This window comes from Xenopus laevis, chromosome 7L (assembly GCF_017654675.1).
Source record: "Xenopus laevis strain J_2021 chromosome 7L, Xenopus_laevis_v10.1, whole genome shotgun sequence".
NCBI classification, from domain to species: Eukaryota; Metazoa; Chordata; class Amphibia; order Anura; family Pipidae; genus Xenopus; species Xenopus laevis.
The window spans coordinates 105,623,575-105,637,562 of NC_054383.1; the positions used below are offsets into that span (position 1 = coordinate 105,623,575).

Here is a 13,988-nt window from a genome sequence, read left to right on the forward strand (position 1 = left end):
CTCCCATTACCAAAGTACTGATAGTGAAAAGTCGCCAACATTCAACTCCCGGGACGAAACTCCGCATTTTAGTGAATTAGCGTTGTCTGAGCGAATTTTCGCCTGGCGAAGTGTTGCGTTGGGTGCGAGGTGGACGCTGGTGACTTTTCACCAGTTAGTAGAACTACCCCAAAGAGTCTGTTGTCCATCTTAGACTTGGATGCACATAACTTAAACGCAGAAGGCTTTGTTTTTTTGTTTTTTTTTAAATGGTGCAAAAAAGAAAACAGTGCAAAGTGTATAATCGATTGCAAATTGTCTTAGCATACCAATGTCCACATCATGCTAGAATTATAAAAAATAAGGTAAGCTGCCTCTTTAAAAATTTTATTTGTGTTATACTGCATATACTGTAGTAAAGGAAGATCTTGCTTTAGAGTGTTGGGTGTTTGTTCTCTTCTCAGAAGAATGCACATGGTGCCTACAATATTCTGTTTATCTCCTAATCTTAAATTAATTTGTACAATTTTCTTCAGAGTAATACTTGACATTGAAAAATCACATAACTATGGTATAAATTATCTGTTTCATGATTCATTAACCTTCCTTTACCAAAAGCATAATGGGAAGATCCGCTATACTAGCTGAGTGCGTCTGAAACAGCAAAAGGGCATAATGAAATATTACCCACAAACTAAAACTTAGAGAAAAAAAACAAAGTATCTTATTTAACAAGTGTTTAAAAAAAACTTTCACTCGATATAAACATGGCCTATTTGCACTTGGAACTTGAATTCATCACTTCATGGAAGGATCACAAAAAGCAGCTTTTATTAAGAACAACTATAAATAGTTACAGTCTGTGGGTTTTCTGTATGTACAAAGAAAAAAGAGAGATTCAGTAGCTGATTTGTTAAAGAAGATACAAACATGAACATGTCCAAAACATGGATGCAAAACAGGTTTAATTAATGTGTAAATTATTTTTTCGTACTAAATATAAACATGAACTTACTGCACCAGAAGCCTAATCAAACAAATGATTTATGCTTTCAAAGTTGGCCGCAGGGGGTCACCATCTTGTAACTTTGTTAAACATCTTTGCAAGACTAAGACTACGCACATGCTCAGTGTGGTCTGGGCTTTAGTTGGGAGGTAAAGCTTAAGGTGGCCATAGACGGACCGTGTGTGGAGAGTCCCAACATTTTTCGTCCGTGCATATCGGGGAAAGATCAGCTCATTTGGCGATGTAGCCAAACGAGCAGATCTTTGCGTCTATGGCCACCTTTAGGGATCGTCATTAATTATCAAGGCAGCAGAAGTCACATAATTTCTGCCATAGAAGCTGATACAGCAAGACTGATCAATAATCAGAATATGCAGACTGCTCTGGGTCTACGAATACAAATTTCTACACGGTCGCCTCGCCGGCTGCTCTACAGGGAAATAAATAATGCTGCTCGAGTTCTGGGAAGTAAGGTGGGGGGGCCTCCCCCCTGCTGTTTGAAAGTATGATTGTTTCCCTGCAGAACAGTTAGGGACTGTCTGAAGTTTCCTATCCTCAATAGTCAGAGCAAGCAAACAATCAGTTTTCCTTCTAAAAACGGTAGACATTTTTTAATCGTAAGTACATTGGAGACTGATTTATTTTTCGTTAAAGATAGTAAAAATTGGATTTTGTTTTTTTCCTTTTACATCCCCTTTAAGGTATGGAGATCCAAATTACGGAAAGATCCCTAATCTGGAAAACCCCAAGTTCCAAGCATTCTGGATAACAGGTCCCATACCAGTAGTTTAATAGCTGCTGACCTCAAAGTCAAAGTAATTTTCTGCTTTAAATCCCTAATAAATGTTGGGGGCCCAGGGCAAGCGCTTTCGCTGTTGTACCCTAATATTTATCCTGTACATCCCATGAGTGATATGGAGGGTCAAGCTGAAACACAGCTCTCTCCATTTGGCATTCCTTTGTTTTTCATTATATGTTACACCCGTTTAGTGTGGATAAAAAAACTTGTTTCTGACCTGGCCTCCGCTATTCTCTCCACAGTTCATGGTATTAAATGGACATGCAACAATGGGAACAGCAGTTCAGGGTTTTCTGTGGAGCAGCTTGTTCAGCAGATACTCGACAGTCATCAGACCAAACCACAGCCTCGGACGCACAACTGTCTCTGCACTGGCAACTTAGGTAAATATAGAGACTGAACCTAAGGGGTCACAGAAATAAAATTGTCTATTTATTCACCCACTGATTCTCAATAATTTTATGAGTAATTATTTGCCTCACAAATATGGCCTAAAGTGCCGGAATAGGGACAATTGTGCGCAGTTTCACTCATTTGCAAGTAATCTTCCTCTGTAATACAAAGCTGGGGAAAAAGCCTACACGTTGGCAATTACCACGCACAAAGACTGGTATAGATTTGAAGAATAGTCGCTCAGGGACATGCAACCTTTATCCCCCCCAGTTGGGGTAGAACTACAACTCCCAGTATCTTCTTGCAGCCCTGTAACTGCTTAAAGGGAAACTATATAGCAAAAGAGATAATACAGAGAAAATACACAGACTATGTGCAAGTTTGTCTCACTTAAAGATAGCATGTTGTGATATTGCTTGTGCAGTCTTAAAGAATTTAGAGCATGTGATTGTCCCATAAAGGTATCTTCCAGAAAAACAAAAATGTTTTTCTTTTAAAGGGGTGGTTCACATTTTAGGTCAACCTGTACAGGTATGGGATCTGTTATTCGGAAACCCGTTATCCAGAAAGTTCCAAATTATGGAAAGGCCATCTCCCATAGACTCCATTTTATCCAAATAATTCAAATTTTTAAAAATGTCTTCCCTTTTCTCTATACTTCATCCTTATTGGAAGCAAAACCAGCCTATTGGGTTAATGTTTACATGATTTTCTAGTAGAGATAACGTAGGAAGATCCAAATTACGGAAAGATCCGTTATCTGGAAAGCCCCGGGTCCCGAGCATTCTGGATAACAGGTCCCATACCTGTAGTATGTTATAGAATAGCCAGTTAAAAGCAACCTTTTAAATGGTCTTCATTATTTATTTTTTATAGTTTTTGAATTATTTGCCTTTTTCTGACTCTTTCCAGCTTTCAAACGGGGGTCACTGACCCCATCTAAAAAACAAATGCTCTGAAGGCTACAATAACAGTGTATTGTTATTGCTACTTTTTATTACTCATCTTTCTCTTCAGGCCTCTCCTGTTCATATTCCAAACTCTTATTCAAATCAATGCATGGTTGCTAGGGTAATTTGGACCCTAGCAACCAGATGGCTGAAATTGCAAATTGGAGAGCTGCTGAATAAAAAGCTAACTCAACTCAAAACTGACAAATAATACAAAATGAAAACCAGTTACAGAATACCAATTTGTGAAATGCATTGAAGTCAATGGAAGTCAAAATAATTTTGACTCGTGTCAATTTTACATTAGTCAATGGGAGTCAATTTTTTTGGGACACGTCTAATTTTTGCAGTTTTGCAAATTAATTTGCTTACAGCAAAACATGGAAATTCACATCGAATTCATCTCTGACAAATTTATTTGCCCATTACTATTGATCAGGCAGTTATTACACTGAGAAGTTAAATTGCACGTGGTTCTTATTTATGACTATGGCTCTAGGTAGTATTAGGACTTTTGCAGGGCTCACTGGGGCAAAAAAAACACACACAATCTTCTGGTCAGTAATTCAGTTGATACTTTTGAGCATTAATGTGCATCAAATATCACGTTTCGCTAATTTTTTGCCCATTTTCGTGGCAAAGCAAAACGGGCCAAATTTGCCCATCACTAACTATAGGATTAAGGTCAATTAACAGATCATACCTGCCAGTACTGCTTTAAAGGAAAGATTGCAAAAGCACAGGTTGACCCTGTGCCAAAAATCTGACAAAAAGTATGGGTCCCGTCTCCAGAAACCTAATATCCAAAAAGCTTCACATTATGGCAGACCCACCTGCTATAGAATAAATTTTAAGCAAATAATTCACATTTTTTTCATACTGTAGTAAAAGTCCATATAAAAGATGTCATACCTGTATATGGAGAGAAAATCCATATGCTTGCCAGAGTAGGATAAAATATATGCTACAGGTATAGGATCTATTATCCAGAAAGCTTGGGACCTGGGGTTTTCCTAATAAGGGACCTTTCAGTAATTTGGATCTCCATACCTTAAATCTGCTAAAAATCATTTAAACATTACATAAAACCAAACCGTTGTTGTCTCCAATAAGGATTAATTATATCTTAATTATATATTATATCAAGAACAAGGTACTGTTTTATTATTACAGAGAAAAGGAAAATCATAATATTAGATTTAAATAAAAATCTGAATTATTTGATTAAAATAGAGTCCATTGGAGATGGCCTTCCTGTAATTCAGAGCTTTCTGGATAATGCGTTTCCAGATAATGGATCGCATTCCTGTATAATATAATATAATATAATATAATAGAGGGAATGTCATGCCTGAGGCCTGAAACATTCTATCAAATAATTAAAGAGCTGCAGTTATATGGCCAACATTAGACTGACATTCTATATGGAACTAGCCCCCATATGTAATAAAAGGCACTACATTTGCCCAGACCGATAGCAACAATAAGATGTTTGCTTTTAAACAGGAAACCAGTAAATGCTTTCTGCTAATTGGTTGCTATGGGTTACTTTAGTCAGGCAACATGCTATTCTTTATTAGATGACCCATGATACTATTACATGTAATAGCATCTCTTTTAGTAAACAGCTCCATGACAGCTTAATTTTTATATAAGTAAAGAATAAACCTTTATAGGGCTTCCCTAGTTCATTAGAACTAATCACAGAACTAAGGATAAAGGAGAAGGCTCAAATTTTAATGCATTATCGGCTTTTACAATTGGATGTCACACAATTCATTTAAATAAGGGGTTTAAACTGCTAAAGAGTTAGGAAATCTGACTTCTGTATTTTGTACTGGATATTTTGGTGCTGGATATTTTTGTGATATTGTACACAACAGCTTTGTCATTAATTCTAAGAATAGAAGACGGAGCGCTTGTTTTTCCTAAAGGTGAATCCATGATTCTAGTCATTAGCTGTAACGATTCCATGCACCAGAACTGGGTGACATTTATCAAGAAGCATTTCTGATAGTATGTACACAGAACTGCACCTGACTATTTTTACAAATATTTTGAAACAAGCTCAGAATAAAATCCATCACCTTCTGCATTATAAAGAAAAAGAGCGATATAATGATGAAGGAGAAACCGTGTATTTTCCTGGTTTGCTAGTGCTTCAGACCTCCGTTAGGGATTATTTCTGCAATTTAATGGCTTGGTTTTTTTACTATTTCAATATTTCATATTTATCGCAAGCCTATTTTTATTGGGGGTGGCCAATATTACTGGTACACGGACAGAACAGAAATAATGACTTTTCCTTTAGACATATATTCATTTCTGGGGTATATTGCTGGTCTTGTTTGCATTTATGCAAAAACTGTTCATATGCTTGCAGATTTTAAACATAAGACAAAAATTCATTGTAGATTGGTGGAAGTGTATATATCTGTACACTACATACAATACAAATGGAATTGTGTGCACATATCAGCAGGTAGCATTTCCTGGTCACCTTTTGGAAATCAAAAATCTGATTGGTTGCTATAGCGTTTTAGATCTGGTGCAAACTGTATGTGAGATTTATAATTCCCCAAGTGAGTATCGGGAACTGTTCCATATTAAAGCTTACAATGGAGAATCCATTTAAACTCCATTCAACTTGTGCCACCAATACTCGTGTAGTATTTAGCAGCATATTCCTCTTTACTGATTACTTGCAGTGTGTACCACTGTGCAGGTCCGGACTGGGAATCAAAATAGGCCCTGGCATTTACACAGAGGCCCAAGCAGTCCCCCACCAGCCCATTAAATAGTGACTGTCTAGGGGAACTTACAGCAACCCCTCTGGCATTTGCCAGAACCCACAGATTGCCAATCCGGGCCTGCCACTGTGGTCTTAAGATGATGGTCCCCATAGTATTTTACAGGCCCTTCCAGGGGGCCTCAATCAGCAACTGGAGAGTCCTACCTTAAGATCAGTTAGGGCAGAGACACATGGGAAGATTCGGGGAGATTTAGTCGCCCGGCGACGAATCACCTCTTCTTTTGGCAACTAATCTCCCCGAAAGGCCTTCCCGCCAGCTAGAGTCTAAATCGCTGGCGGGATGGCACTCGGAGCGCTATGTTTTCCGAAGTCGCCCAAAATTGCCTGACGAGGAAACTTTGGGCAACTTTGGTAAACAAAGCAATCCTAGTGACATCCTAGATTCTAGTCGGCGGGAAGGCTTTTCAGGGAGATTAGTTGTCCGAAGAAGAGGCGATTAGTTGCTGGGCGAATCTCCCTGAATCTTCCGGCATGTCTCTGCCCTAAGGATGAGATTTCATGTTTGCTCTTCTAGATACTCCTGGAATCCGAATTTGGGATTGAACATTCATTTGATAGCTATAGCTGAATAGCTAATACAGGATTGTTTTTAACATATTTCAAAGCTTCTTAGAAAATGCATAATCTTAAAGTGATACTGACACTAACAACTACTTTTTAAAATATGAATGTACATTAAAAGTTACCTTTAGATCATATTGAACGTACTTTATGGCAAAATTAAAGAATTAAAGAATTACAGAAGCATGCAAAGCCAATTTTATGTCAGATGTAAAAAAAAAAAAAAAGATTCAATTTCTGGTGTCAGTATCTCTTTAAAGGGGGTCCTGCACCCACATGCTATTTTTAGCTCTGACTGGATGTTGGGGCTGCAAAATGTTTTCCTGTGCTGGTGAACCGCAATGCTGCTGAAAATCCATGGGCTACAATATGGATTTTAAAAAAACATGGCCAATCGCCCCAGTGTTTGGACTTTGCTTTCTATTATTCTTAAAAAGACCATGCTGAATAATATGGTTTGAGCTATTGCCCCAATTTCAGATAACAAGGACTGACATATTTGTATTTTATTATCATGAGTATTATTATTATAATACTTTTTTTCTGGCTGGTAAAGTTTTCTGATTCCAACGCCATTTTGTTGTTCTCTGTAGGGTTAAAGACTTCTTTCGGCTGACAGTTCTACTGTATAATGAATATATTGTACATCTCCATCTCCAGAAAACCCAGGCATATTATGTTGGGTTATCTGGATGTCATGATAATACTCTTACACTATACTCTTGATTTTTCATATTCTACATATTCTATATGCATCCTATACTTGTGATTTTTCATCAGTTGTTTTTTCTTAAATTCAGTTTGAGGCAATTTGATTATGGATTATACATAGAAGCAGTCATGCAGGGTAAACAACCCAATTACCTTGCCCACTGTGCCAAATCCATACCCTAGGGTTTTCGTTGATTCAAAACTATGTATTCAAATGAGCAGGGCCTTCTTAAACCCTAATATATATTTGTGTTGTTGACCCTGCAGTGTATTTATATTTTACAATATATTTACCATGTCCTTTAAAATTGGCACATGTTGTTCCTACTGTACTTCTTTAGTACCCTCTTGCTTTTAAGGATCTACTCCCTTTAACTATTTGCACAAATATAAAGGCTTTATTTGGCTTAAATTTCAGCTAGTGGTCTCAAATTCCACTGCTCTCAAGCCCTGTGTTACAATTACGATTAAACTATAAACACACCATTAGAATTATTTTGGAAAATCAACAGACTTAGAAGCTCTGTGACTTAAATTATGTTTCTGTCAATTCGATAATCCATTTTAAAATGCTGTATGTTAAAACACAATGTTAACACCGGGTGAGAAATTAATCTGTCTATAAAAAAACTTGTTGGCTTTGTAAATCCCTTTGCCTGGCTCAATAAAGTGTTGTAAATCTTTAAAATGAAAGATACCAATGTGTACTAAGGTTCTTAAATACCATTTGTACATTGTACTGTCTATTCTGTCCCAGGAACAGTACTGAACATTATTAGATCTTTTAATTGACCAACAGAAAACATTTTAACTTTGCATATACTGTATAATATATTTATTATAAATGGTAGTTATTTGTTCATTATGCTGCCTAACTGCATAGCCCTATGGTCCTGAATATTATGTGAATATTTTAACTGACCAACATAGAGGGCAAATGAGTTCAAGGCTGCATAGGATCTTCAGATAATAACGACAGCTAAAACTACAGGCAATTATAATAAAATATAAAGCAATGGAATGTTTTAAAAGTTGAAATAATATTAGAATGTTTGAACTGTATTATAAGAAGATAAAAACATTACAAACAAAGGAGCAAGCACACTGTGGGGACTTGAGTTGGAGCAGTAAAGTGAGAAATAAGGTCTATATAAAGTAATAAAGTCATTTTCATCATTTCATTAATATATTTTTATTAGTTAAATATTATAGACTAATTAAGGTCCTGGCATGACAGTTCAATTCAGTGAAAGCAAGGAAAAGCTAAAAGTAAATAGCCACCTATCTCAGAAGAAAAAGTGAGGCTTGTTCCAAAGCTTTGTGCAAATATGGTACACAGAAGGGATTGTGTACTAACGTCTGCTTAATTGTCAAAGCTTGGGAACAAGCAATATCTATTTGGGAATAAGTCAGGTAAAATTTGCATTGTTGTGATGAATGTTATGAAGAACAGGCCAACAGTGACCTCCTTCCTTAACCTTTATTCTCTGTTCTGTTGTGTAAATGAGTGGCATGGAATTAACCTTTCGAGACATAGAAATAGACAGCAAATGAAATGCAAACAATACCACAAAATGTTATTTGGTAGAGAAAGAGTTCTGCGGTGTTAGTCAGCTTTTTTCTCCATCTGTACACAGACTACCAAGCAGCAAGATAATTAGATAGAAATAAAATTCTGCAGTTTTAGCAGAATAGAATATAAAATGTTTATCTTCACTTATTTCGTATTTTTGTTTGATTCCTACAGGTGCAGGTAGCAGTGTGCACCACAAATGTAACAGTGCCAAACATCGCATCATCTCACCAAAGGTCGAACCAAGAACAGGTGGTTACAGTGCTCATTCAGAGGTACAAAACAATGATGTTTCTGAAGGCAAGAATGAACACAGTCATGGAAAGTCATCAAGTCGTGAGAAGAGAAATGGCAAAATGGCCAAACCTGTACTGCTTCATCAAAACAGCACTGAGGTTTCTTCAACAAATCAAGTAGAAGTTCCTGACACAACCCAGAACTCTCCTGTCTCCATCAGCAGTGGCCTAAATAGTGATCCAGACATGGCTGATAGTCCTGCAGTTACTGGTGTCTCTAGCATGGCTGTTGCATCAGTGATGGGTAGTCTGTCTCAGAATGCCACCGTGTTTATGTCTGAAGTTACGAATGAAGCAGTGTATTCAATGTCTCCAAACACTGGTCCCAATCAACATCTTTTGTCCTCAGATACATCTACCCAGGGACTAGTACTGGCTGTAAGTTCAGATGGTCACAAGTTTGCCTTCCCTACAACAGGGAGCTCTGATAGCTTATCGATGCTGTCTGCTAATGTTGCTGAAGAGCTTGTGCTATCCACCACTCTTGATAGCAATCGAAAGATACCTGAAACCACTATGAATTTTGATCCTGACTGTTTCCTCAACAACCCAAAACAAGGGCAAACCTATGGTGGAGGCGGCCTCAAAGAAGACAACATTTGTACCAACATGAGAAGATCATCAAGCACAGACCGCAGTTTCAGTTTCAATGCAGCTTTAGCAAAAGAAATTAAAACAGAGGACACAAGCTTTGAACAGCAGCTATCGAAGGAAAGTTACCCATCCACCTCATCAAACACACTTACCTTGACTCCAGGTTCTAGTTTGCTCCCATCTGGAGGAGGCCTTAGTCCAAGTACAACTTTAGAGCAGATGGATTTTAGTGCCATTGATTCCAACAAGGACTATACAACCAGCTTCAACCAGGCAGTGCAGAGTCCTCACGTTCATCAGACACCTTCCCCAAGCTTCTTTTTACAAGATGCCAGCAAACCTATTCCACTGGAACAAAACCCCCACAATAATCTAAATGACACAAACAGCGCTTATGTCAACACCCTAGGAATTCCAAATGTTAAAACAGAAGCATCTTCCCAGACAGCAAGCAACTGCAATGGTACTATAGACCAAGCTAGGATAGAATCAACATCTTCTCTCCAGCTGATGCAATTTCAGGCAAACTATCAGGCAATGACTGCTGAAGAGGTTCCTATGGAGACATCCCAGCAGACTGAGGGAAATGGCAATTTGCTTAAGCCAGCTGACCTTCAAGCCTGCAGTGCAGAGCACTATATGCAGTCTGATAACAATGCTGGTATGAGGAATGGTGGCAGTTTGCCTATTCTGCAGGGAAACATGGTTCAAGGTCTCTATCCTGTTGCACATCAGACTATAAGTAACTCTTCCAACATGGAGCTCAATTTAGACCATTTTGATATCTCCTTCAGCAACCAGTTCTCAGACCTTATTAACGATTTCATATCTGTAGAAGGTGGGGGTAACACAATCTATGGACATCAGCTTGTGGCAGGAGACAATAATGTGTTACCTCAGTCAGAAGATGGTAACAGGCCTGCTTACTCTCATGCTGAAATGTGCATACCCTGCTGTAGCCCTCAACAAGCAAGTATGCAACTCAGCAGTGCTGACACTGGGGTAACTACAATGGCTTATATGCATGTGGCGGAGGTGGTTTCAGCAGCACAAAGCACCCTGGGAATGCTGCAACAGAGTGGGCGTTTGTTCATGGTGACAGATTACTCCCCGGAGTGGTCTTACCCTGAGGTGAGAGTTGTTCATGTCAACATATCTATTATCAGATATATATATATATATTATTTGTGCTTAGTGAAATGAAATTTCTGTTGCATGGCTAATTGAAATATGTGTATAATAATAATAAAAAATAAACTCCTCTCGCTAACAACTTCATTTGGTCTCTCTCAGTGGACCGACTCACCTACCCACATCGAGGGTCATGCTCTTGATCTTATATTCTGCCACTCGTGCCGCCCATCCAACCTTACCCCCTATCTGACCCGATCTAACACTTTCACCTGCACTATCACAACCATCTCTCTCTACCCACACATACAGAAACCTTAACGCCTTCGATCCACAACAATTATCAACAATATCAGCACAACCCATCTCTCATATTAACAATCTTTCCTGTCCAAATATGGCAGCTTCTCTCTACAACGATGCCCAATAGCTCTTGACTCCCTTGCACCTTCTACCGTCACAGCCGACCAGCTAAACCCCAACCCTGGCACACTGGTATAACCCGGTACCTCAGAAGATGCAGTAGATCAGCTGAGTGATGGTGGAGAAAGTTACAAACTGATCCTGACTTCATCCACTACAAATCCATGCTCTCCTGCTACAATCGAGCTCTATCATTAGCTAAAGAACAATACTTCTCTTCTTTAATCTCCACTCTGTCCTCTAAACCACAGCGACTGTTTGCCACATTAAACTCACTCATTCTTTAATGAAAAAATCGATCTCATTAGGCTGAGCATACCATCTGACAACAATCTCAGACTAACGTGCAGTCCACTCACATCCACTTTGAACTCCTTCACCCCTGCAACACTAGAAAAAGTTAACAAACGTCTAGTCTGCTCAAAACCCACAACCTGTTCCCTTGACCCCATACCCTCTCACCTCCTCTATCCAATCTCTGATACACGCTCTCCTGCACTTACGCACCTATTTAATCTTTCACTCTCTACTGGTACTTTTCCATCCTTATACAAACAAGCACTAATCACTCCTATCCTCAAAAAACCTTCCCTTGATCCCAGCTCTCCCGCTAACTATCGTCTGGTTTCCCTTCTTCCATTCACATCCAAATTACTAGAAAGGCTTATTTACAAATGCCTGATCCAGCATCTCGCTCACAACTCCATTCTCGACCCCCTGCAATCTGGCTTCCACCCATCACACTCAACTGAAACTGCACTAACCAAAGTAAACAATGATTTTCTACTGGCAAAGTCTAAAGGTCACTATTCCATATTCATCCTTCTAGATCTCTCTGCAGCCTTTGACACAGTTGACCACACACTCCTCCTAGTCATTTTATACTCAGCTGGCATTCGTGACACTGCTCTTGCATGGTTTACATCTTATCTGTCTGACTGTTCCTTTAAAGTTGCCTTCTCTAACTCTATTTATACTACATTCCCTCTCTCTGTCGGAGTTCCTCAAGGCTCTGTTCTAGGCCCTCTGCTGTTCTCGCTCTATACAACTTCGCTAGGAAAACTTATTAAGTCATTTGGACTTCACTATCACCTTTATGCTGATGACACCCAACTCTACTTGTCTACTCCTGACCTCTCTCCTTCTGTCCTTTCCCAAGGAACAGATTTTCTCTCTGCTGTCTCCTCCTGGATGTCACAGCGCCACATGAAACTGAACCTCTCAAAAACAGAACTCATTATATTTCAGTAAACAACACCACCTTTCATTCCACCACACAGGCACGCTACCTAGGAGTTATCCTAGACGCACATCTGTCTTTTTCACGACACATTCAAACACTTGCAAAATCTTATATTCAACTGCGCAACTTTGACTGAATACGCCCATATCTCAGTTCAGACTCAACTAAAACACTGAGTCAGTCGATCATCATCTCCCGCCTTGATTACTGCAACCTACTTCTTGCAGGTATTCCAACAAGTCACCTTTCACAACTCCAATCTGTTCTAATTGCTGCTGCTAGACTCATTTATCTATCTCGCCGCTTAACGTCAGCTGCTCCCATATGCATGTCCTTTCACTGGCTCCCAATCTCCTCTAGAATCCAATTCAAATTAATAACACTCACTTTTAATATCTTTTAAGGCCCTAAATAATGAAGCCCCTCCCTAAATTTCATCTTTGACCTTCCAAATACACTCCTTCACGAAACCTTTGTTCTGCTTCTGATCTTCACCTCGCTTCTCCTCTCTTCACCTCTGGCCATTCTCGTCTACAAGGCTTCTGCTTTTCTCTGGAACTCCCTGTCTTGATCAATCATTGCTGTATCAAAAATCACAAAATTGTTTCTAAAATCCCAACGTCTCAATTGTACCCTAACCTTTACTTTGTAAACTTTAATTTGTAGGGCCCTCTAATCCTATTGTACTCTGTAACCCTTGTTTGTTTTCCACCATTTATTCCCTGCTTGTTATAACTAAGGAAAAGCACTTGTCGGCGCTATATAAATAAATGATGATGATGATGATAATGTAGCCTTTGTTATGATAAAATATAAAAATATTAAAAGTCCCCTTGGAGTTCCATAGTTCCATGGTGGCACTTGGCCTTCAGCCTTGATAGAGTCATGAAACTCCTCTATGACTTACAATATCCTTATATTTTATACAGGGGGCACTGTACATTATTTATGATATACTGATTTTGGGAAAATCTTACATTTCATATGAATATAATGCATATGAGTTTCATTCACAGTTTTATTTGATCAAGTTTCAAATTTTTTTTAAAAAAAAAATGAGCAGACATTCATTTGTTAAAATTTGAAAGTTCATTTGAATTTCAAAAAGAAACTCTAAAATTTGAATTGTGATAACTAGGCCTCGCTATATTCTTTAGAGATTCGGTATGAACAGCACCACAATGTCTTGTTATGATAAAAATGCCTTTATTGCACACTTATAGGGCATTACCGCAACGTTTCAGGCCTCACTTGGCCCTTTTTCAAGCTAAACTGTCGCTGGTTCCCTGACTAGGCAACAATGCCCTTGGGAACTTTTCCTTCTAAAACTCCTCGTGGAGCCAAGAACTGATAATATAGGTAGCCCTAAATAGACAATATTGTGTGTGCTTCAACCACCTTATTTAACCTTGTAGGTTGGTTGCAAAGCAGTCCAGAAACCTTTGCCAGGGGTCTCCATAGACATACAGGAAAAAAATGCAGCTGCAGCACCTTGAACTTATTAGATCAAACAACCA

General features: G+C 38.7%; 1 protein-coding gene across 11 annotated transcripts in view; it reads left to right on the top strand.

Annotated features, from left to right (window-relative positions):
• The window catches only part of LOC108696619 (calmodulin-binding transcription activator 1), a 1,211,516-nt gene that overhangs the window by 1,020,337 nt on the left and 177,191 nt on the right, over window positions 1-13,988 (top strand). For 10 of the 11 annotated variants that reach the window (XM_041569427.1, XM_041569428.1, XM_041569425.1 and 7 more), the window contains exons 7-8: window positions 2,027-2,167; window positions 8,959-10,805. In XM_041569427.1, the coding sequence (XP_041425361.1) occupies window positions 2,027-2,167; window positions 8,959-10,805 (1,988 nt within the window). The remainder of the gene's footprint in view (window positions 1-2,026; window positions 2,168-8,958; window positions 10,806-13,988) is intronic. The other variant, XM_041569432.1, reaches the window with a different exon arrangement.